We start from the raw sequence: 23,977 nt of genomic DNA on the forward strand, positions 1-23,977 counted from the left end.
CATCATGTCGCTCCTGGCAAGAATGAGTCTTTATACAAGGTTTCTTCTTCATGACAGGTCACAGGAGGCGAATAGCAGCTTTGTAGCATACTTTCCTGGTGGGCAATACAGTACCTAGGGGGATGGGAACATAGCAGCTGGGGAGAATGGGGTGAGGAGCATTCCTAGTCTACAGAGGGTGCTATGCAGACATCATACACTTGTACATTGTCCAAACCCAGAACTGCTGCTTGGCTTATCTCTATTTCTCAGGGAGTTTCAAGCCTTGGGTTTGCTTGCTGTCCAGTAAGGAGAAGCATTTTCAAAAGCTTTGACTTCTTGGGCCTGCAGATGGACCTATCTTCTGCTCTCTGGGATAGCCTGCTTTGATGTGACCAAGTCCTGGAATTGTGTGAGTAAGGGGGAAATATCCAGTGGTCATAAAAGTGATGAAAGATGTGATTTCCCCCATCCTTCCCCAAAGCCAGTTTTCCATGAATCAGCTGTGTGTTTCCTTCCCACATGCCTGGGTTGAGCCATGGAGGCTGTCATTATAGAGTATGGTGTTCAGCTTGTCCTTGTTTGGCCAAAAGAAGTGATAGTCTGAGTGCCTTCCCCGCACCCCTTGGCAAACATGGCACCTGGGGAGGGTGGGCCCTGGCAGCAGTGAATGTCAGTCCCTGATGTGTGCTTTCGCCTGTTCCTCTGGCTCCCAAGAACAGGGAATGGCCCAAGCCTGGAGCTGACTTCCAGGCTTGGCAAGGCTGACAAACACAGAAGAGACCCTGGGGACTTACTTCCACCCCACGGGCTGCAAATTGGTTTAAGAAATGTTTGGCTGCAGCCTGCAGTATCCATTGCAGCTGGTGGAAGTGTGTTTTGACAGCATCACTGTGCTGATTAGAGGCAAGAGCTGTTTGCAGACATTGCTATGGACACTCAGTGGCTGCTTTGTGCCAATACAGAAGCTCCCACAGAGGAGAATATTTGGATCAGTCCTGGCTGGTAGAAATGGCATCAGCCTCAGCATACCCTGTGCCATCAGTCAGCAGGAACACAGACCCAGCAGGAACACAGACCAGGCGTGAACCCTTTCCCCAGCCACTGCCCCTTTAACAGGGCTCCTGGGGTTAATAGTGGTGGCTGGTAGGTGACCTTCAGTCCTCCAAGAATAAAAAAAGAAATCCTACCCAAGCACAGGTCCTGGATGAGCTGGGCTGGTGAATGCATCCAGCAAGCTGTGGGCTCAGAATCTGAGAAGCAGGCTCAGTTGCTCGCATCCCCACATCCACACAGATGGAGCTGTCAAGCATCCGTTGTGCGCTGGTTTCCCCCTCTGCAGTGATGATGTGCTTGCTCTTCCCAAGGGCATTATGGGTGGGCAGCCAGCCCCAGGAGAGCAGGCTGGGGAGCAGGGTGAGCCGGCTGCAAGGAATAGAATGTGCTGATCTCCATGTTAGGGCAGCTGCTTTGTTTCCAGGGACTGATTTCTGCTTCCTTTCATTTTTGTTCCTCTCTCCTTGTAACTCCTGGATCCAAATTCCACTCCCATGCACATTCTATTGTGCCTGCCTGGTCCTGGGTGCAGCAGCATCAGTGACAAAAGCTGGGTCAGAGAGGAGCACGCTCTGGCCCCAGGGAGAGACCCACAGCAAAGGCTGGTTTATTCTGTCCCCTCACTCCCAGCAGTAGCAGTGCAGTGAAGAGTTGTCTCCAGTAACACAGGTTTTGCTGGGTTTGCACTCTCCTAAAGACATGGGCCTGCACCTGCACGCAGCACCCCTCCATGCTGTGTCAGAGGACAGGGATGGTGGAGTCCTTCCACCTCCTCCTCCCGCAGACATGTGCGAGGGTGCTGCCGCAGGCTGCTCCCTTTGGCCCCGGGCAGCCCCAACAACAGCAGCGTGTGGCTGCCGCGGCGTGAGCTGGGTAAGGAGCACATCAGCTGGGGCCAAAGTACAATCAGGAGTCAGCAGCGGGAGCTTCTTTCTTCCTAGCGAGCTGATCGAACGTGCGCTGAGACCATTAGTAGTAGTTACAACGTAGGCGATGCTCTGCAGGGAGAGCGGCACAGGGGTACACTCCCCGTGTTCACTCTCGCCACCTGTCAGCAGGGCACAGATGGGTGGAGGGAGGGCGGATGGCAAGGTCCCTTGAGCACCGGGGGCACCGTGGCTCTCACCTCCTCGCTTCCTCCCCCAGCAGCAATTCCCATGGATGCCGAAGAAGCGAGGAGCTTGGGAAGGGAGCTGACAGAAAGCCAGGCCCTGGAGCTGAGCAAGGCTCTGGTCTGTGCCGGGGGAATCCTGCCTCCCGTGCTGGCTGACTCCCTTCTCCCTGCAGCCTCCCCCAGGCTGAGCCCATCACGTGCCCAGGGTGGGCAGGGTCCAAGGTCCTGCAGGGCAGGGGCTGTGGAGGCGAGGGCTGGCAGCCTGCTGCAGGATGAGGCGCCTGTGCTTCCTCCTGGGTGTCCTGCAGCTTCTTGGTGAGTATGCCAGGGCCTGACGGCCATGGTGAGCAGGAGTGATCACTGAGTGACTTCTCCATGTTGGGTGTGCTTTTGGCAGTCCCGGTTTGGAGCACAGCTGCAGGTGCTGCCGCTTCAGGCATATCTCTGTAATGAGAACAGGAAGAGCTACTTCCAGCCAACAGAAAGAAGGCAAGGGAATGCGGCTGGGGTTACTGAATCATGCCTGCTGCACCTCCACAGCTCGGGTTTTCTTGCTCTGATTTAAAGCAAGCAGCTCTGCTCTGCAGGACACGCTCTCTGTTGAGTATGCATGTTGCTTTGATGTTCAAGGACTATGCTTCTCTGGAGACAAGGCTGATTAAATAGCACGGTGATATTTCAGGTCTGTGGAGGACTGGAAATGTGGAGTAATGCATCAGTGCAGCTACATGGGGGAAAAGGCTTTGCAATGAGAGATTAACCTCCATGGCTCCTGAGCCCTTGGCTGGAGGAGATGGCAGTGCTGTCTGGTGGGGTGGCATGAGCTCACTTGACACAACACCTTGAGGCTGTGGGAACGGGAGGCATGTGTGCAGGGGGACCCGGCTGGAGCTTTAACCTCTCCCTTCTCTGGCTTGCTAGGACGGCAGGGACGCGGGTCAGCCAGCAGGGACAGAACAACTTGCAATTACTATCTGGGCTCTTTATCCTTTCTTAAGCTCTTTTCAACTCTAAGCCAGCGAAGTGTTTGTGCCCACAACACTGCAGGCAGCTGCTTTGGTCCTGTTCTCATCACTGTCGCAGTGTTTTTCCCTCTCGGTGGGTTTTGAAGTGGATACAGTGTAGGGGGGTGTTTGCTCTGCCGGAGGGCTCATTCAGGCAGCTGGGGAACCTCTCTGCACCTTGCAGCCAGGCTCCAGCCCCTGTTCCTACATTAGCACTTTTCATTCTGGTTAAAAATACATTGCTTCCTTTTCACTGGGATATGGCTACCTACAGCATATAGTCCTGGTGGAACCCCTGGCAGAGTCAGCCAGGGCAGATTAGTCCCCAGGGTGATCATTGTGTATGTGGGTTGAACTAAGTAGCCTCTGCAGAGCCTAGTTAGTGCAACCAGCCACATCCCTCCCTATCATTTCAGCAAGCAGGGCCCAGGCTTCTGCAGTGCACCCCCCTCCATCAGCCAATCAGTTCCCCCTCCTTTCCTTGTGCCCCCTCCCGCCCCTCTCTCCGCTTGACCAGTCCTCTCCACTACTGGCTTTTACGTATCTGTAGTCTGGTGGGGGGTTCTCCTAAAGAAAAGATGATCCATGTTAAAAGCAAAGGTTTTTTAGTTTTGGTTTTGGTTTTTGTTTTGTTTTGTTTCCTCTTTCCTGTCTCATACCTCACTTGCCCAAAGCCATTTAATTCAGGCTACTGGAGATTCATCTTCAGCTAGAAGTGCATCAGCCTGGGCAATGTCAGGCCAGGGGGCATGTGGCTCCGCTGTGCTCATGCAAACAGAGCAGGTCAGGGTGAAAACCCATCTCTGCCATGTCCTGTCCCCAGCCAGCAGGCTCAATCCTGCAGTGACCCATGGGCACTATCACTGCTGTCCTGGAAAGCCCCATGAGGAAGACCTCTGTTTCCCAACCTGCCACTGCTTTAGCCTGCAGGTCACCATTGAATCCTCGTGATGCAGCCCCGAGCACATAAATCCAGCCCATGTTTTGTGCTACACATCCCATAGCAAATGGTCTCCTCCCTTGGTCCTTGCTGGCTCTTCATGCCCACTCTGTCCCTTCTTGAAACACCAAGGCCAAAGTGTCTACACATTTGGTTACCCTGAGTGGCAGCAAAGCCCACCACAGTGAATGCTTAGGTACCAGGTCTATGTTATTCTTGCCCACTGCCTGCAGGCCCTTCCTGCCTTCTCTCTGCTTGCCAAATGTTTGTCCCTTATTCCTCTTCTCACCTGGGTGGGTAAAACCCATCACCCAGCCAAAGAAATCCCCTGTGCAGAGGAGGGCTGAGACTGCTCAGCTGGGAACACACAGAGGCTGCTTCTGGGTGGGAAATCCCAACATCTGGACCCAAAAGGTCAAGCCATCCCATAATGCATCCTGGAGGGAGCGCATAGTGCCTCTTGTGGACTGGGTTACACTGGTTTCCCTGCTTCTCCCAGCTGCTGCCACCGCCGTGTACAAGCAGTGGATCCCCAACACCAATTTTGAAACCGCCTCCAACTGGGATAAAGGCAGAGTCCCCTGTGCCAGCAATGTGGTTCGTTTTGAGGAGAACAAGGTAATGGATTATTTTAACTTTTTTTTTTTATTTAATTTTTACTATTTTAATAGTATAGGAAATATTTTTTAATATTTCTTTTTTAATATTGTTTTGAGGTTAATTTATTTTTTGTAAAACACTAGCAAGCCTTAGAAAAGCCCTCTTTAATTTTTGCTTTTCGTACAGGTTGTCTCAGTGTTTGTGAGGTCTCCCCACGTGCTGGCAGACATGGTAAGGCCACGTGCGATGTTGCTGGGACAGCGGGTGAGGGCAGGGCTGGTGCTGGAGTGCTGCTAGCTGGGTGGCATGTAAAACGCCCTCCTTGGGACTGAGACCTTGGCGGTAGTTTGCTGAGGAGCACCAAGCCATGGCACTGCTACCATGGAGCAGGTACTAGCCCCAGGCAGAGGCTTAGTGAAGCTGACATGAAAATATCTTGAAATGGAAACAAGCCGTTCTGGGAAATCCCAGAATGTTGCTTGAGAAATTTCCTTTCAAGAGCCATTGGGGTTTATATTTTTCTGCAGCATTATTTGCCTGGCTGAGGCAGGGCAGGCATGGCACCCTACTGAGATGCAGCTGTTGAGTGAGATGAGACTGGGGCGTCTTGTCTCTGAGGGGTTTCTGAGCAACCCAGTGTCCCCACAGAAAAGGAGCCCTGCCTGGAGCCATGAGAGCTTGGGGGTTTTGTTCCTCATGGTTTGGAGAGTCAAATTTATCAGGGGGGAATTAAAGGGAAAAGGAAACCCACTGCCCCAGCACAGCAGCGTAGGACAGGTCACTAGTGAGCCCCATCCCAGCACTGGGAAGGCACAGAATGGCTTGGATCCCATTTGCAAAACCTCCTTCCCTGGACAGGATGAACTTGTGGCCAAGTTTTATCTCTCGGTTTTAGGGTGGCTTTGCTCTTTTACAGGCCATTAAGTCTGAACAAGCCCTTGAAATTCATGCAGTGTAATTTGTTCAGGCTGTCTACACCACTAATAGTTTTGATGCTTTAATAATGCCATGTGCTACATTTAATCCCTCTACAAATATTTGCAGGAGTTACTTTATTTATATGGCATTTTAAATATGAATTTTTGAAGGAAAGAATGTACTGGGGAAATATGTACAAATATAATGTAATAAATGATGTGGAATTTACCCAGAGAAGAAAAGAGCAAAATTTCACTCCAGTAGATTTTATTCTACTTACAGATGAATGTATAATATTTCTAAAGTACTTTCATCCGAGGCCTGAAAAGTGCATAATTACAGAGCAATGTCACTCATTATGGTGTGAGCCTTTCACATCCAAACTAAAAACACAATCTGAGCAGCCCTGCTACTGGCCAAGGGAGAGGGAGGTGCCACACAACCTTTGCACAGCTAGTGACATGTGTGGCTGTGCCAACCATCCACCAGCTGCTCCGCTCATCATGGGCTTGAGCGATGGTCAGGGTGCTGGAGTGGCCCCAACTCATCCCAATCAGAAGATCCAGCAGTCCTCATAGGAGTTCCTGAGGACCCTCTGCTCCCCTAGGGTAGCAGTAAATCACAGGAGCAGCACTGGCTGTGAGAACACAGCACAGATCCACTCCAGCCAGGGACTCACACTGAATTGTGAGGAACCAAGCCTGTCCCAGGCTATAACCCACACCTCAGCTCACACCTTCCTTCGGAGCATCACCACCCCAGCGATTTGTGATGGACTGCCCCAGCAAGTTTCCTAGCATGGTGGCTAATATTTCTTCTTAATTTCAGCTCAGCCGCCTCCCTCCTGTGCACTGGAGTGCTCTGTTGTCACCTGGTGATACAGGGACTGCCAAGGTTAGGGATGAAAAAGGAATGAAACTCAGCACCTGAGCTGGCCTGCCGCTTGGGATGGCAGGAAATTCGGCAACCGGCTGCTTAGACAATGAATTGGTTGTGAGGCTTTTTGCAGAGGCTGGGCTGCACCTGTTTGGCTGCCAGCTGCGCCGCGCTGGAGCATTAATCACTTAAATCAGCAGGAATACATTAAGCTTTGGAGTCACCATGGAGATCCTATACAGCCTTTGACTGAAAAAAAGAGAGAGCGTTGCTTGCTGTAGTAGCGCAGGAAGAAATTCACGACTGGGGAAGGGTCTGGGCACTCACTGACTTGCATGAGGATGGTGCCACTGCAGTGAGTGCAGAGGGGTGAGTGCTTGGAGCCAGTGCCCTGCTGTCATAGGGGCAGCATGAGACCTCCCATCCTGACTCCCCAGCTGAGTGTAGTGAGGCCTGGGGTGCTGGGGGGTCCTCATGTGCCACCATCAGCCGCCCAGACATTGATACTGAAGGAAATGCTTCTGTATGGTGAGCCTTTCCACTTCCTTTCCCCATTTGTCCCATCTGGGCACCAGCCAGATGCTGGGGGCTGCTTTGCTGGGAGGAGGCTGGGGTTGTTGGGGCACACAGCCCACCTCCCTGCCTGGAGAAAACCCATTTGTTGCCCAGTTCAGTGGTTATTTGGTCTGAAGTTTCAAATGGATCCCTAATTCAGCCATACTCTAAATCCAAATCCATCTTAAATGTGACTTTGAAGCACAACTGTTGTGATTAGGTTGGATTTGCTATGGTATTTAGCTGCCTAAAGATGCAGATCAGTATTTAGCTAGCTTTCAGAAGTAAATCCACAAAAAAGATGGAGGTGCTCAGGGTGGCAGTGCCTGACCTGGGTTCTTCAGAGCGAGGTGGGCTTTGGCTTTGCTTGTCTTCCTCCTGGGGAAGAAGAGGTCCTCTGAGTCTGGCTATGGCTTCGCTTCCAAAGGCAGCCAGGCCAGGGCACAGCTGTGGCTCTGAGCCTGGTGTTTGCCCTGATAACCCCAGCCCTGGTGCAGTCTGTTCCCGAGCCAGCTAGCACTGCAGCATGGGCCAGGGTTGGATGATGCCACCTGCTATTTTTGGGGTGACGGGAGTCAGGTTTAACCACATGGCAGAGCAGCCTCACTTGAACCCCGTGGTGCCAGGGTCAGGGCACTGGCCGTGGTTACTCACCAGCACCCATGTCACCTTTCCAGCTCTGCCCCATCACCGAGCCCTGCCACAGTGGCAGCAGCTGCCCATACCTCTCTTTGTATGGTGAGGGGCTGCAAAGGCTGAGTCAGGAGTGTGCAGACAGTGGGGTCTAACGAGGGACACATTGCCCAGCATTATATTTTTAGCTGCTTAATTGCGAGAGCAGAATGTACTCAGCTTTGCTGCAGGATGCTCCTGCTTGGTTCCTGGCAGAGATTGATCTTGAAATGCCAATTGCTCTCCAGGGGCACAGGCTCTAATGAATTGCCAGTGTGTGCTGGTCCCAGGCACCGGCGTTTCCTCCTCTTGCTTCCCAAGCCGCAGGGTAATGAGACACCCAGAAAAAGAATTACTACCTTCTTCTGAGATGAAGGTAAAATATTTCACGGGAGTGCATGTGTGTACCAGCACATAATTACAAGCCCGAATCCTGCAGGCTTTCCCCCGGCAGTGTACCTGCTGAAGGTTTGCCCTAGGAAATGAGCGTGGTAAAACAGCCGTTTTACAGCCACCTCCCTCATTTTATTTGCTCCTTCCAGGCTAGTTTCTAGCAGGAGTTATTAAAGCCTGTGATGAGCGAAGCAGCTTGTCAGCATCCTGGACTGGGGTGGATGCTGGGGCAGGTCTTGCTGGGCTGCTCCCCTGCCCACACCTCAAACCAGTTTACAGCTCTTTCTGACCTTGTCTGCCGGGGGAAGTTCAGGAAACTGAGCTGAGCTAACCTGCTGTAGATTTGACAAATGGCTTTAAGCCTCTGTGTGCCTTCTGCATCCATAACTCGAGTGTCTTGGGCTGGTTTACCTTAATGCGCTTTCTGAGGGGATCCCAATATCCCACTTTTCCCAGGGACACCTGACTTCTGCACACCGCTGGGACCTGTTTGGCTTCGCATCTGGAAGTGGGCACACGGGTCTGCAGTCAACTTAATGGCATTTTTGAGACCCTTCCCTTTTTTTATCCCCTCCATGGTTTCTATTGCTGTCTGCAGGGTGGTTTGGCAAGGGGTGTGCCAGCCAGTACTGATGGAGGGTGACCAGGAGGGAGTTTGTGGGGATGGGCAGGGAACCTGATGTGTCAGGCCTCCCTTGTGCCAGAGGACATGGTGGCAAGGCCAGCATGGGCAGGTAATGTGGGGAGCCTATGCCCCAAGCCACAGTGTAAAATGTGATGAGCAGACATGTCAGGGGAACCAGTTCCTGTGTTAATGACAGCGTGGCTGCACTGCTGCTGAAGGACCCTGCCTTGCAGGAGGGGAAATGCAGGGGACAGCAGCTAAGCACCCTGTTAGTGCGAAGGGGATGATGTTGAAATGATGGTGGCCTGACTGCACAATGCTCCTTTGACTGGGCTCCTGCCTGCTCTGGCTGGTGAAAACAGAGGGGTGAATTGCTGCTGGAAGCACAGCAGGGCTGTTGTGCATCTTCTGTCCACCAACAGTGAGTCCTGCAGAGAGGAGCAGTAGCTTCTGTGCCCTACTCCGCACTGTGCCACCCTGCCTGAGCATGATTTCATGGGGATAAAAACTGTGTTTCTTGCCTGGTGTCCTTGGGATGCTAAAGCCCCACTCTTCATGGGAGCATATGTGTGGGCAAGGAGTTCTTGTAGCAGCAAGGTCCTAGTCCAGCAACAGGTTGCTCTCCTCAGCTCTCCTAGAGGTCTCGGGGTGGCTGCAGGTCATTTCGCCCTGCTGGCCCCTCCAGTGGGTTATCTGAGATAGCTGCTGCAGAATCGGGGACCATGGCAGGGGCGGGCAGGATCTGGCAGCAGTTTGGGAGTGCGGAGTGGTGCATGTGGCGGAGGGGAAGGGTGCTGGCCTGAGGGTGCAGGTGGGAGCTTCACCTGGGCAGCAAAGCGAGCAAATGAATCCCCACTAATGAGCCCAAGAAACCCTGCGGCGAGCGAGCCCCTGGCAACACTCCAGAGCCATCAGCAGGATTCACCTGTGGATGCATCTGGCCCGGAGCCTCCAGCCAGCAGCTGGATCCCACCCAAGGGCCCGCAAGCCCAGCTGTGCTCAGCTTCCCCCTGGCCCAGATGGGCACTGGGAAACCTCCCACTATTCCCCCCCGTGGGCAGCAACAGGCACTGCTGCCTTCCTGCCTGCTGCCCCGGGTGCTGTCTGCGGGCTGCCGCTGCCCCAGCAAAGCAGGGCTGGGAGAGGTGATACAGAAATCCTTTTCCCTGCACATAATGCCTGTGGTGGGTTACAGTGCTCCGTGTTGGAGAAATACCCCCTCTGCGTCCTACCCCAGTGATGTTTTTTGATGGGGAGCCACTGGCCCCATCTGCGAAGCTGCTCCCCGGCTGGGTGCCAGGTGATGGGATGTACCCAGGAGGCCTGTGCAGACCCAGTGCTACGGACTGGCTCGCTGGTGCACCCATGGGTGCAGGGCTGCAGAGCCCAGCACACATGGTCAGGCTCTGCGTTGTGTGATAGGGATGGTGGCACTGTCTCAGCCAAGCAAGGAATTCAAATGCATTTGTGCTGTGAATTAAAACAAGGCTGGGGGAGGAGCTGGCTGCAATCACCAGCATCGCTCACCCGAGTTCAAGGCAGAAGTGCTGCGCTTTTTCCTGCTCTGTTGATGATGACATGCCAGTCACACTGCTGCTGTCAGTCATCTCAGCCTGGTGCTTATGAATTGAGCAGAGCTGGGATGTGCTGAAGGCTGATTCAAAGCCACCCACTTCAAAAGCCACCTCTCAGGTTTATTTTTCCTTCTGCATTTCGGAGGTTAGTTTCATTTTCACTTACTCATTGGGGCCATGGGATATTTTCTCAGTGGTCCAACACTGCGGTTGTAAATGTGATGATTCTGTGCTCAGAGCCACATGGGGTCTTTCCTCTTTTGCTGACTTCAATGATAAAAATTATGACTGTTTCAGTTGTCATTACACTTGATAGTGATGACTGAGGAGATAAGTCATTTACCAGTATCAGGGATGGGAAATGACTAATGGGATTCTAAGCTCACTGTATTAATGGCCCTTGAGGTTGGCAGGAGCACGAGAAAGCAGATGAAACTGCCAGCGTTTCGGCTCGGGTCCTTTGGTACATGTCATTGCTCAGTTCAAAATGTACTTGGAAAGGGACCCAGTTTTTATGCAATTTCTATACTAAACTCCCAAATGCAGAAAGCCACTGCCCAACCAGAGTCTCCATTTGTCCTCTGCAGAAGCTGAGATGCTTAGCTTACGGTAGGCAATAAGAAAGGGCAAACTACAAAATAAGATCCACTGGGTGACAGAGCCACCTCTGAAACGCTTCCCAGTGGTGGTGCTGGTCATGGATGCGCAACACTTCTACCTTGGTGGGCTGGGAGCCGTAGCTGCAGGGGCCAGCCTCAGAAATTCCTGCTATGAAGCAGTACAGGACTCTTCTTGCACTCTGTGTCTGTGGAGATGAGGTGACTCCATCCCCCACCTTGCATTGCATTGTGTTGCATTTTAATTCCAGGGCTGGTGTTAACAGCATTTGGGAAGTCCCAGAGTGTGGAGAGGTCAGCAGCTGGGACAACATATGTGCTGTGGGACCCTTATCTCCCTCACGCTCACACTCATGTGAACAGCTTCCTCTGGGCTTGGGAAGTCCAGCCAGCCTGACATTTTGGCCTTGATAGTGGAGGGGGCTGCATCTTCTGCAGGGAGCCCAGAGGCCAGTGTCTCAGAGCCCTGCACAGGAGCTGCAGCAGGGGGCGGGTTCAGCAAGAGCGTTTTCTTCCACCTCTGCCCACGGGCAGGACTGGGGCCATGCAGTGCTGACCCTGCGCCTGCTCTGCATACATCCCAGAGCCCGTTCACCTGGGCCCTCCCAGGCACAGGAGGATGCAACCTCAGCTGATTGTTGGACCAGCATCTGTGCATCTGTGTGTGCACTTGTGTATCTCTAACCAAGCAAGCCCACCTCAGCTCTTGATCTTGCCATTCTGAACTCAGCCATGCTATGTGAATCCTTACCAGGTTTTCCTTGCTTCGCTATGTGCGTAATGCATGCACATGATGCTCGTGCATTGCTCCCTGGAGCTATGTGAATGATGCAGCTTACAAATCTAGGCACATACTTGTCTAAGTGTTGTCTCTGTAGCTTTTTTCTTTCATTCTAGTTAATTTGTGAAGATCTGAATGAACAACCCCATGGACAGGAAAGCTCATTGTGTCCTGCATGGCCACCGCAGGGCGTTCAGGACGCTCTGACCCACAGCTGTAATCAAAGTGTTTGGTAACTGCAGGGAAAAAACTGTCAGTCTCTTTAAGGCAAGTATGAAAGCAGGGGCTTCTCTATCTAGTGGTCTTGATCCAGCCACAACACTCACAAATGCCAACTTCTGCAGCTTGGGAAAGCAAGCAGAGGCCAGCCAGTCATGTTCCTGCTCTGTCACCCATCTCTGTCACCAGCAGCTCCTGTCTGATGTTCTATTTCCTCCACTCAGAGATCCTTACAGCTACAGGCCTGAGTGCTCACAGGTGACTGCTGTGAAAAGCTGGTACCCAGCACTGGTGACATGATCTACTGCATCCCATCCAAAAACCCACCCTCATCTTCTCAGCTGGACCCCAGCAGGCAGCTGGCTACCCTCCCTGCTTGGCCCCATCACGCACAGCAGGCTTCAGGGCGGCAACCTGCACACTGAGCAGGAGTCAGCAGTGAGTGAAATGGCCCAGCAGGTCTGGGAGAAGGCAGGTGGCTGGCAGTGCTGCTGGTACCTGCCCTGGGTAGAGGTGTTAGCTGACTGCTCCAAAGTGTCCCACCACCCATTCCTGTGTGGGTTCACAGGAAAACAAGCCAGGGCACTTGTGAAGCACTCTGTAAAAGAAGCTGGTAGCGTAGACCTTGCCCAGCTCAAACAGGATAAGTCCTGAGCATCAAAACGTCACTAGAAACGGCTTTTATATGTGCAGCTAAAGGTCATGTTGCCGTTCGTATCCTGGCAGGCCTTTCAGCCTTTGTCAGTGCTTCAGTATTGGAGAAATTGGCTTTACTCAAGAGTAATAGAAATGCAAAGAACATGATGGCGTGGATTCCAGTTAGGCGTAACACATGCTATGGTCTCATAGGCTTCTCTCTGGCTGGTGAGGAGACTCCACACCCTTGTGGGAGACATCGTTCAGACTTCAGCTATTTCCCTTGTCATCCCCTCTCTTCCAGCCCAGCATACAACATTGCTGGGTCTGGGGCAGATGGAGCACAGGAGCACTGCAGGGCTCTTCTCGGTGGCATCTGCCTTCTGTTCTCTACCCTGTCTCCCAGTTCCTGAGCCAAGAGGGGGGCTGGGCTATGGCCTTCAAAGCACTACACCACCAAGGCACTAAACTTCTTAACAGCCGCCTACAGCTTGGGGGTGAGTAACCTTTTGCCATGTCCACCTCCTGCCAAGGCAGTCCCTGTGTGGGACAGAGTGCCCGAAGGACAGAGAGCTATTGCAGCCACTGGCAGCAGTCATTCCTAAGTCTTGCTTTCTCTAACTCACATGCATATTTAAAGACCAATTAAGTAGATGAAACCCTAAAATCCCATCTAATGTGCTTCTGCCTGAGCACAGGACCCAGTGCATCAGCAAAACGCAGCCCGGGAGGGCTTCCAGCTGCTGCCCAGGGAGTGATGTGAAAACCCTGGATAGACTGAGTTAGAGAAGGGAGCCATGAACATCACTCACTCTTTGACATGGGAAAATTATCCTGATTCTGCCTGGGATGGAGTTAATTTTTTCTTAGTCGCTGGTACAATGCTGTGTTTTAGATTTAGTATGAGAGTAATGTTGATAACACACTGATGTTTTAGTTGTTGCTAAGTAGTGCTTAGTCGAAATCAAGGGCTTGTCAGTTTCCAGTGCTCTGCCAGTGAGGATGGGCACAAGGAGCTGGGAGGTAGCATAACCAGGGCAGCTGACCCAAACCAGCCAAAGGGATATTGCATACCACAGAACATCATGGTCAGTATAGAAACTGGGGGAGTTGGCTAGGAGCCACCGATCGCTGCTCAGGGTCAGGCTGGGCATCAGTCAGTGGGTGGTGAGAAATTGTATTGTGCATCACTTGTTTTGGGTTTTATTCCTCTCTCTCTTTCCCCTATTATTATTATTGCTATTGTTATTATTGAACTGTTCTTATCAACCCATGGGTTTTACTTTTCTCCAGTTTTTCCCCCATCCTACTAGGGGCTGAGGGAAGAATGAGTGAGAGACTGTGTGGTGCTTACTGCCAACTGATGTTAAAACATGACAAAAGTACTGGGATAAAACCTGACTTTCTCTCTGGCCATTTCTAAATGTAAAATAAGATGGGCTGGGCTGAATAACCCATTGTGCTGTGAATGAGACCCCTGACAGTTATTTGCCAAGGCCTGCCCTGGAGTCAACAGTGCTGGCTGGTGACCTGGATGGCCATAGCAACTTGTTGAAAGAGGTCCCATGGCAGAGCTGTGCCTGTTGAGGTTTGTCCTTGTGCCCCTTAGCAGAAGCTTGGGCAGGCTGAAGCCAGGCAAGTGTGGTGACCATGACTACCTGCTGGTAATGACTTACCCGACAAGGAGAGAGTCTTGCTATGGCAGTCTGTGTCAAATGCCACTGTGTGTTTTTCTTAGCTCACGCCAGGTGCAAACCCACTAGCTGACACCTCACCAAGCATTGCTTGGGCCCCTGAGTTGTTTTCTGTGGCACAAGTGCAGCCCTCAGAGGTGGGAACCTGTTAAGCAAGAGGGTCTCTGGGCACTTGCAAAGTAAGGTTGGGTTTTTCATGGTATGCCAAGGTATAAAGTTATTCCTGAGCTTCTGGGAGTGTGTGCAAGGGGAAGGAGCCGTCAAAAGAGCTTAGTTTGTTTTTATCCTGTTCTTGCTTCCCTGAATGCTTTGTGCTTTTCTATGTTACTGGAAGATTATGTCAAACTGCCTCTCCCTGTTGCAGCATCCCCACGGGTTAAAACAGGAGCTGATATTTTCCCATAAGAGTGGGGCATGGTGAGGGTAACACCTAATGACTGTAAAGTGCTTCAGACAGCAAGTGTAATAGGCAGCCAAACAATTAGCACTGTTATTTGGTTACAAGCCTGGGTGGCTGGCAGTGGGACCACACAGTAATACTCTGAATCCCTTTGTCTAGTACCTGCCCCTGAATGGAGAGCTCGTGCTGGCAGATGGTTCTGGATTCGCAGCTTTCGATGGCAGCTGGGATCCAGGCTGTGACTCAGGTATTTTGTGCCCAGCCCACTCACTCCTGAGCCTGTGATTAATCACACAGATTCAGCCCAAACTCTTTCACAAAGGTCTTTGCTGTCCCACCTCAGAGCAAAGTGAATCATTCCTCTTTCAGTACCTACCTTTTCTTTGATGACCTCCCTCACATCAGATCTTCTTTTCCTGCTGGATCACCTGTCTTCTGAAAAAGTAATTATGCTAGGCAAGCCTTTGAAGTTGTAGCAGAGAGGCAAATATTGTTTGTATGTTACCCAGACTATTAAGCATGTAGCCACATCAAAGCCCTCATTTGCTTTGCCATGGTACTTCCAAAGAAAACGGGTTAGGCATTGCACTCAAGTGAGCTGAACCATGGCATCACAGCGAGCAGGCCTTTGGCCCAGTGCCCACAGGCATTTTGGCATGAGCGCATCCTTCCCTCCCCTCTTAGCCTCCAGTCCATGTTTGCTGTGACTGAGGCAGCAGGTTTGTTTCATTGGTGCCTATTATTAGTCTGAAAGCTGTTTGCTAGAGAGATGTACCTTGGGTATTTACGAGCTAACTAATGCTTTCATTGGCAAGTATCTTTTTAGTTCAGCTGCAGGAAAGGGAAAGTCCAAGCAGAGTGGCTGTGCCCTGACTGGCAAAAACAGAGGAAAAAGAGAGAGAAAGCCCAAACAGGTTTGCCCAGAGGAAGGACTATAGCATCAGGCTGCCTGGAGCCACTCTGAAATCCTTTGGGTCTGTTGTCCCCATCAGGGATGCTCTGGCATCTGCACTTTTCCTGCTGACCACATATGTAATGCTCCCATGAAATCAACAGGCATTTTTGGGGCAACTTTCACAAATGGATTTTTTTTAAAGCATACTTTTAAAACAAACACAAGTAATTCAGTCAGTAAACACCCTCATGCTAACTGAACTGGTAAAGATTCAGCTGTTGGGGAAGGGTGAGGAGGAAGCAGGGAACTGCATGATGATACTAACTGTGACCAGCAGGGAAATGGTTAATGATTAAATAATTGATGGTTAAATGGGGCACTGGTTTTGGGGTTACCTGCTGCAGGGAAGAGAGCTAGTCACATTTCTGTGGGCCTGACAGGCTGCTTGGAAACTGGGACATGAATTATCCATTTGTGTCCAGTTTAGCTGTTATTCAACATTTGGGCAGCCGTTTTCCTCTCTAGCCGTAATGGTGAGCTTTAAAAAAGGGGAGGAAAGATGTCCAGGCTGAACTGCTGAGACACCAGTCCTGAGTGCTGGGAAGCTTTGCCAAGCTCTGGGAAGTGCTCGTGGCAGCTGCCTGGGAGGGCAGTGCCAGAGTCAGCCCTTCTCTCCCTGCCTGCAGCATGAGCTCCTCTACTTCAGGCCAAACAGTGCCTGGTTTTACCAACCTAAGTGCATCCATTTGGGCTGTGATTTGGGTCTGGGTCATGCTCAGCCTTTCCTGTTGCTTTTCCAGGTGCAACAGTGAGGTTTTCTGATGCCGAGCACCACACGTGGTTCGACCCCACATTGTGGCAGGCTGTGTCCCCCAGTGGGGAGCTCGAGTCAAGCAGGCACATCTTTTCTGTGGATGAGGAACGTGTCCCGTGCCGCTACGATGATGTTATCTTCCAGCCTGAAACCTCCTTCAGGGTAAACGTCGACTCATCACAGCAAGTGATTCATCTCCGCAGCATCTCTCTCATGGGCCAGGTAATGTGGGGATGATGGGAAGCCAGCTTGATGCCCCCTTGCCACAGCCCCAGAGCAGGTCAGAAGAGGAAGGGCCAGCTGGGGATGGAGTCACAGCACTGTGCAGGGAGGCGGGGCACTCCCAGGGTGCTGCAGCTTCATGGGCTGCTGCTGCTGCTGTGGGTAGTCTCAATGTGTTTCCTCTACTGTTTTGTTATGCCTCCCTCCCTGCAGCGTAGGAATACAGGCTGTCTCACTATTCACATTTAAAAAAGACCAGCATGCACGGGTCAAACAATCACCAAATGGCAACTTCTCTAGCGCCCAGGGGCTGCTCTGTTCTCAGGCACATGTCTGCAGCCCCACTGTGCAGGGTCCCTCTAGGGACACCTCCATCCTGCCCTGACCCTTAACATGGCCCATGGCCCGACAGTCATCTCCCAGCTTTGCTTTAGTGCTGGTCTTTAATTGATTGGAGGGATAATTATAGAAACACTGGCGGCCTGCTGTGCTTCAGCCCTGGAATCAGGCACACAATGAGCCTGGTGCCTCGCCGGTCAGAGGAGTGAAAGATCACAGGCACTGCAGCAGTAAACACAGGCTCCTTCCAGGAGGGAGAGATGCAGCAGACATTTCATAAGTTATTTATTATTTCTGCTGCTGTGCTGCCTGGGATCTGCCATTCTGGGGCCAGGCATGAGGTAGCTGCTTTTTGACTAATAAACTCAGTCGGGGTCCAAGTGAATGCAGGCGGGTCTGGACAGGGTATCCCCTCGGGCACACATAGCCCCAGGGATGCAGAGGTGGATGCTTTTGGGTACTTGGAGTGATGCTGGTCACACTAATGCCTGAGTACTGCCCAAAGGCACATCATCCCCCTACAGCCACCCCACACAGACTGTAGCTGTCTGTGCCCCTGCAAGGAGGCTGCTGCTGAGCAATGACATGGAAGGAGAAGGTGCTTTTTATTGTTGTGATTATAGTGTATTTCCTAAAACATGACCTTATAAGCTACTTTATCCCTTTGTAGCCAGCCCTTGCACTCCTTGCTGTGTGTGGCCTATTTTTACCTCAGGGCTTGAGAGATGCTATTATTGCGCCAGGGAATGGAGAAGCCTCCTGTGGAACACAGCGGGTGAGGGAATTACCAGTGGCTTGGTAGGACAAAGCTAGTCAGTCCAGCTCAGCCTTTGCTAATGCCAAACCCACTGAGATGCTTCCTAGGTTGAAGGAAGGCATCTCAGATCCAGTAATTAAAAGCTGCTAATCTGAATTCTCTGAGCCAGCAGACGGAGGGAAAGCAAAATATCAAGAAAGCCCAGCCATATCATAATTTATCTGTGGCCTTTTTCTTTGGTTTTAAATTAAAGAGGGCTCTTCCTTTGGCCCCGTTGAGGAGCCTGAATAGGTGTATGTCAGGATTTTCCTGCTGCAGTCACTGCCTGCGATGGAGCTGGCTGTCACATGTGTCACTGGGTGCCCAGTGGCACTGTGGGGACAGCAGTGGGACCTGCCTGGTGACACTCACCAGCTTTGCTGCTCCTCCCCACGCAGGAGCTGAGCAGTCCTGAGGCCTGGGCCAGGTACCTGCAGGGCCCCTCCGCCGCGCTGCAGTTCCACGGCAATGGCACTCTGCGGGTGACGGGCTCCGGCTGTGCGGACAAGTCCGGCTGTGCCTGCGGGAACACACTGGTGAGTCCTCCCATGGCAGTTTGGGGGTGCCAGCGTGGCTTGCAGGGCAAGGGACTGACGCTGCCCTGCTCTCCTCCAGGATGGCCACCGCATCTGCGCAGCCCTGCTCCGGGCGTCAGGAGGGCAGTGCCCAGCGGTAGCCTGCCGGAGCCCTTTGCAGCCCCTTGGCCACTGCTGCCCGATCTGCGGTGAGTGGGGGGCATGACCCTGTTCCTGCCCCCTGCCTTTTCCCTAGCTCCATGGGGGAAAGCTGGGTGCAGGGAGTGCTGCTGGAGTTTTGCTGTATCAATCACTGCTCCTACAAGTCTCATCTACGTGCTATCTGTAGGCATCTCTCTGAAGAAGCAGCCTGGCTTTTGGGAGCCTTTTTGGAGTGCAGCCGTTTGTCCCTGCCTCCGGTTTATCCTGGCAGGATGTCACAGCTTGTCAAGCTAATAGGGCTCTGCTGAGCCTATGCAGTGGAGAGCACTCAGAGAAAATGCACCTTTGTCACTGTAATGTCAGCTTTTCAACAGCAAGTTTGTTTCATTTCATTTATACTAGAAACATGCAGATTGACAATGTTCCCTCTGCAATGGGCACTTCTACATTTATTTACCTGGAAGGTTGCTAAGGAGAATTTTTCATGCCCAGTTGTACTTAGATATTTGGTGTATCACGTTTGGTATATCATACCAGATTCATTAAAATGGCACCATATGTTCCTCTGTCCAACATGCTCCTAAAAGCAGAGCCCATTAAAGCCTTTAGGAGCATTTTGTACTTCAACAAATGCTTGGTTGCACTTTTTCCAAGGAAAATACTTGGCTCAATTTGTGCAGTCCAGCTGTACGGGGAGAGCAAGTGTCCCTTCCAAAGCTAGGGTAGCAGTGCTGAATGGCAGTCTTGGTGACAATGTCATGTCTGTCTGTTTTTGTGCTGCAGGAGCCACCATTAACCTGGATTTCACACCTGATTTTGACCTGCAGAAGTACCAGAACAGACTGAGCCAAGCCTTGCTGAGCCAGGTACATCAGCCTGCTGGACTGGGAGGGGCTAATGGAACCACAAGCCACCAGCCATGTTTGCTGGTGACTCGGTGTTGGGGGGCTGTCTGGGGGTACATGCAGCCACATCAACTCACAGGGCTCAGCCTCACTCCACACCACACTGCAGGGCTCACCCTCATATTTGGCCTCTTGGATGTGCCAGCTCGCTATGGGGGCTGCCGCAGCCTCCCTTGCCCACCCTGCCCCTGCGGCCATGATGCACCTCTCAACACAGCATAGGAACTTCTGCTGCCATTTGGATGGGGAAGGCTGCAGGGGGGCTTACTGGAAACTCTGGTCTAGAAAATACAGGAAGCCAGCCAGGAGGTCAGGTCTAGGTAACATGGCAGGTCAGCACATGAGGGTCACGCAAACCTGAAGCAGAGCATCCCATGGCCTGTGGGAGATGGTTCCCAGTGCTGGGCTGCTTTTTCATTCCCCAGTAGGCTTGGGTGGGTAGCCAGCACTGAGCAGTGCTCAGATGCATGAGGCATCCCTCCATGCTGCTGCTTGTCAGACACAGCATGATATCCTTCCTCCTGGCTGGGAGCTGTTGGGAGGAGGAGGCGTGTTCTGAGATACACTGGGAGGATCGATACCAAAGTATTGCTCTATTGATCCTGACCTGAAAGCCTGCTGCCTGTCCTCCTTACAGCCACACATCTTAATACAGGTTCAATGGGTGTGCTCCATGAAATTGCTTTCTCAGTGCACTCGCCTCCGCAGGAGAACGCTGCGTGCTGGGTGCTGGTTACAGCTTGGAAGGGAGGGGAGGTATGAACCTCTTACTTGGGAAACACAACAGCACTGTGGTAACAGGGATGGTAGCTCTGTGATGGGGCTCATATGAAGATTTATAGGTGTGCCCTGATGGTGCATCCATCATGGGTGTCTGTAGAGGTGACTAATTTCTGCCTGCCACTCTCATGGACTTTATGTGTCCCCTTGTGTTTTGAAAAGCCCAAGTACACTGGCATGCAGATGGCCATATCCAAGGTGCAAAAAGAACAGACATTCCTGGGAGTCATACCCCGAATCTCCACTCCTGTCATCCAAATTGTGCTGATCCAAGAGGGAACAGGAGTGCAGACCAGCAGCACTGTGGAGCAGCTGGCAGCAGACATCATGGAGGACATAGCACAGCATGGTAACACCACTGTCCTTGCATTGTCCTTGCAGTTGTCCCCCTTTGCAGTAAACCAGTTTTTTTCTTATATTTAAGTTGAATTTACCATATTTCAGTTTGTGCCCATTGCTTCTTGCCCTGTCACTGCCTGGCTCAGCACTCCAGCTGTGTGCTCCAGGGCAGGGCAGAGGGGAAGGGTCCCTTGAACTGCTGGCAACCCTCCAAAGATACTCTTGTCCTTCCATGCCATGTCAGCTTGGTGCCCACTAGGACCCCTCTCTGCAGAGCTGCTTTCCAGCCAGAATGTTGCATGTGGAGGCAGCCATGTAGGCTGGCAGGCACGTAACCATGTAGGTGCCAGTCAGGAGACCTGGTGGTTGCTGTGTGGGTAGCAGAAATACAGGGGTTTATGCCTGTTGAGTCCACCCAGCAGTGTATCCTGTTCCGAGGGAAAGGTGCTCAACCAGACAAGCAGTGCCAGACCCAACTGCAAGCTCCCTCTGCCCTGTGTGTGCATTGGTGGTGGGGTGCATTGCCCTGTCCAGTCCTCACCCCTGTTTCTTCCTGCCCTTTCCCAGGTGAAGCACTTGGCATTTCAAGTGGCAAAATGGAGGTGGCCACTGGCAACAGTTTCAGCGAGCAAGTGGGGAGCCATGCATTGAGCAGGATCACAACAGGGACAGTCCTGGGCCTACTCTTCGGTCTCCTGTTCCTTGGAGGAATCCTCTTTCTCCACAGAAAGGGAAAGCTAAGGTAGGGATGAGTCTTCTGCAGCCTAATGCTAGGCTTCTGCTTGGTGGCAGCTGTTGCCCCTGGCTGTCCTTCCAGAGGCACACAGTGCTGCCCAGAGCTCCCACAGTGGCAAGGCCAGGCAGCGTGCTATACCCAACATTACCGGTTAGTAGAATCACAGAATGGTTTGGATTGGAAGGAACCTTAGACATCATCTGCTTCCAACCCCCTGCCATGGGCAGGGACACCTTCTACTAGACCAGGTTGCTCAAAGCCCCATCCAGCGTGGCCTTGAACACTGCCAGGGATGGGCAGTCACAGCTTCTCTGGGCAACCTGTGCCAGTATCCACCACCCTCACAGTGAAGAACTTCTTCCTCATATCTAATCGAATTTAAACTATTTTAGTTTAAAACCATTGCTCTCATTGTTCCTCATGGTTTATTGGAGGTGAGGTGGCTGAAAGGCACTTGTGTACTCTTGGACTGGTCTTCAGTCTCCTCCATGGCTGGGAGGCTTGGCTTCTTGGCTGCTTCTTAGTGTGGTGCTGTGTGCTGTGGTGGGAGCAGGGCTGCTGCAGCTCAGTTGGAGGTGTGCACAGCCTGGTCATGCTGCCTGGTGACATCTGTTCCTTGTAACCATTAGTTTGCAGCCCTGGGTGGAGGCTGAAACTGACAACTGCTAAATAGAAATTCATCAAAACAATTCAAAACACTCATGCTGCAGCTTTGTAGCCATGAGAAGGAGTGACAGCATCCAAAAGCAAACGCAGTTTCTGGAGCATCCCTGGCTCATCCATCCTGGCACCTGACCACACCGCAGCTGGGAGCTGGTCAGAAATACCCCTTCTCCATCATGTTTCCCCATCACAGCTTAGAGACGGGCTCTGGCAGTGAATAGGGAGTCCCAAGAATGCCCATAGCAGGCACTCGGGGCACCCACCTCTGCTCCTCACCCATGCACCCACCTTCATGTGAAGGGTTTTGCAGGGTTTATTGTTGGACATCCTTGTGCAGGCGGCCATGGGCTGAGCGGCAGGCAGGCAGGGTGGACCCTGAGTGGTTTATAACCAGGAGGTGGGAAAGTGCACCGATGTCTGCCAGGGGATGCTGAGCTTCCTGGTACTCTCGCTGGGGAGTCACAGGCTCACAAGTCAGGTTGTTTCTTCCTTCCCAGTTCGATTGCCGGTGTTTTCTTCCTGCAGAGCAGTGGCAGTGGCCAGGGATGCTTGTCCTGCCGGTCAGCACGTGCTGACATGGTATTTCCTAGCAATAAACCTGTGCCTTCATTTAATTTCTAAATAAAACTCCCAGCCCCATAATCATTACTTAATGATTTGTCTTCCACTGACACTTATTTGGACACTGGACAGCTCTTTGAAACTAGCTGTGTCAGCAACAGGAGGGAAGTTCATGTAGCTACAAGAGACAGAGCTGAACCTGAGCCCAGGCCATGTCCCCAGCCAACCCGCTCTTGCTGCATGTCCCTGGCTGGCTCGGGGGCCGGGCCCTTTCAGGCAGTGCTGCTGAGCATCATGGAGGCATCAGACATCAGCAGGGATGCTGCAAATAACACCAGAGGCTCTGGGAGCCTGCAAACAGTCTGTTTCCATGCAGTGGAGTGGCTGACCATCAGCAAAACAGCAAATTTAGCTAGTTTCCACCCAAAAGGGCCTGGCACAGCTTCCCTGCAGATAGCACAGCTCCTCTGATTGCATACATAGAGACTGTGGTCGCAGTGTTTCAATACTTGTGGGCTTTCAGGACCAGTGGTGACGTGTGTGGAGCCACGCTGAGCCCCGGGAGCCTGGTTCAGGGGACGATTCTCAGCAACTGGAACCCTTAGGATAAGAGTAATGATGAAAATAATAAAAGTAGTGATGGTGATTAAGATGATAAAATGATAACATGATAAAAGTAATGATAAAAGCAATTAGTGTTTGTTGAGATTGCAGTGGGAACAGGTGTTGGCTTTGTGGCAATTCATTTTAGGCCAGGGGGGAGGAGAGCGATGGCTCTGAAGTGAAGCTTGTACTAGGGCTGTCTGCCTCTGACAAACTTCTCTTCAGCATGCAGGTCCCAGACCTCCAGGCTTAATGGTTTCTGCTGGATATGGCAGCTTTTCCCCGTGAAACAAATATCCCATTTCAAAGACATCCTGAAACTTTGCCACATATTTTCCCACCTACCTCTTGAAGATGCAGGGTTTCAGCCAGGGGAGCTGCTGGAACAGAGGGGATGTGGGTGAATGATGCCCAGGTCTCTCCCCAGGTTGCCTGCCCTGCACCTTCCGCAACTCTGGGACAAAGTGGAGGAGCCAGCACTCCCTGCACCAGGCAGTGAGAAAGGCTTTGACAACCCCATGTTCGATGTGGTGAGTCCAGTGCCCGGGGACAGGGATGCTCCTGGCTGTGGGCAGGAGATGGCAGGGCCCCAGCCAGGACCTGCTTGCATGCCAGTGAGGGTGCAACACCGGGTGCAGAGCACTTGACAAGGGTTCCTTCCCTGGCAGGGGTGTTGCTTCCCTTTCCCATCAGTTGCTTTTTCCTCCCATGGTGCTGCAGGAGCCACCAAGAGCTGACCCTGGAGAGGAGACACCGCAGGAGATGGCTCACAGAGGCCACCCAGTCTTCTACCTCAACCCTCTGTACGATGCAAATGAGACAGAGACCTGATGGTGTGATCTTGTGCTGAGGCATCTACCACCTCCATGGGGACACCACTGCCTCTCCAGCCCTCACATTGCTCTTGGGGAGATATAAACCACAAGCAGATCCCACCTGAATAAAAGTGTCCTCATGGCAAAGGAAATCTTCGCCATTAGGGCTCAGCCATGCA

The 23,977-nt window shown here is 52.1% G+C and overlaps 1 protein-coding gene across 2 annotated transcripts; it reads left to right on the forward strand.

Moving 5' to 3' along the window:
• The first annotated feature begins 2,328 nt into the window (after positions 1-2,328).
• Positions 2,329-23,977, forward strand: AMN (amnion associated transmembrane protein). 2 transcript variants are annotated; one of them, XM_062628056.1, is made up of 12 exons: positions 2,329-2,464; positions 4,593-4,711; positions 4,880-4,924; positions 14,813-14,900; positions 16,349-16,584; positions 18,118-18,255; positions 18,335-18,443; positions 19,180-19,262; positions 20,244-20,430; positions 20,988-21,162; positions 23,411-23,513; positions 23,704-23,977. In XM_062628056.1, exons 1-12 carry the CDS (start codon positions 2,422-2,424, stop codon positions 23,812-23,814), a joined length of 1,437 nt encoding a protein of 478 aa, XP_062484040.1. In that variant the 5' UTR covers positions 2,329-2,421; the 3' UTR covers positions 23,815-23,977. The 2 variants fall into 2 exon arrangements, with proteins under 2 accessions (XP_062484040.1, XP_062484041.1); XM_062628057.1 differs by lacking the exons at positions 2,329-2,464; positions 4,593-4,711; positions 4,880-4,924 and adding an exon at positions 4,953-5,083.

The sequence above is a fragment of the Pezoporus occidentalis genome, unplaced genomic scaffold (assembly GCF_034315485.1).
Source record: "Pezoporus occidentalis ecotype Australia unplaced genomic scaffold, CSIRO_AGI_Poc_V1 ctg31, whole genome shotgun sequence".
NCBI classification, from domain to species: domain Eukaryota; kingdom Metazoa; phylum Chordata; class Aves; order Psittaciformes; family Psittacidae; genus Pezoporus; species Pezoporus occidentalis.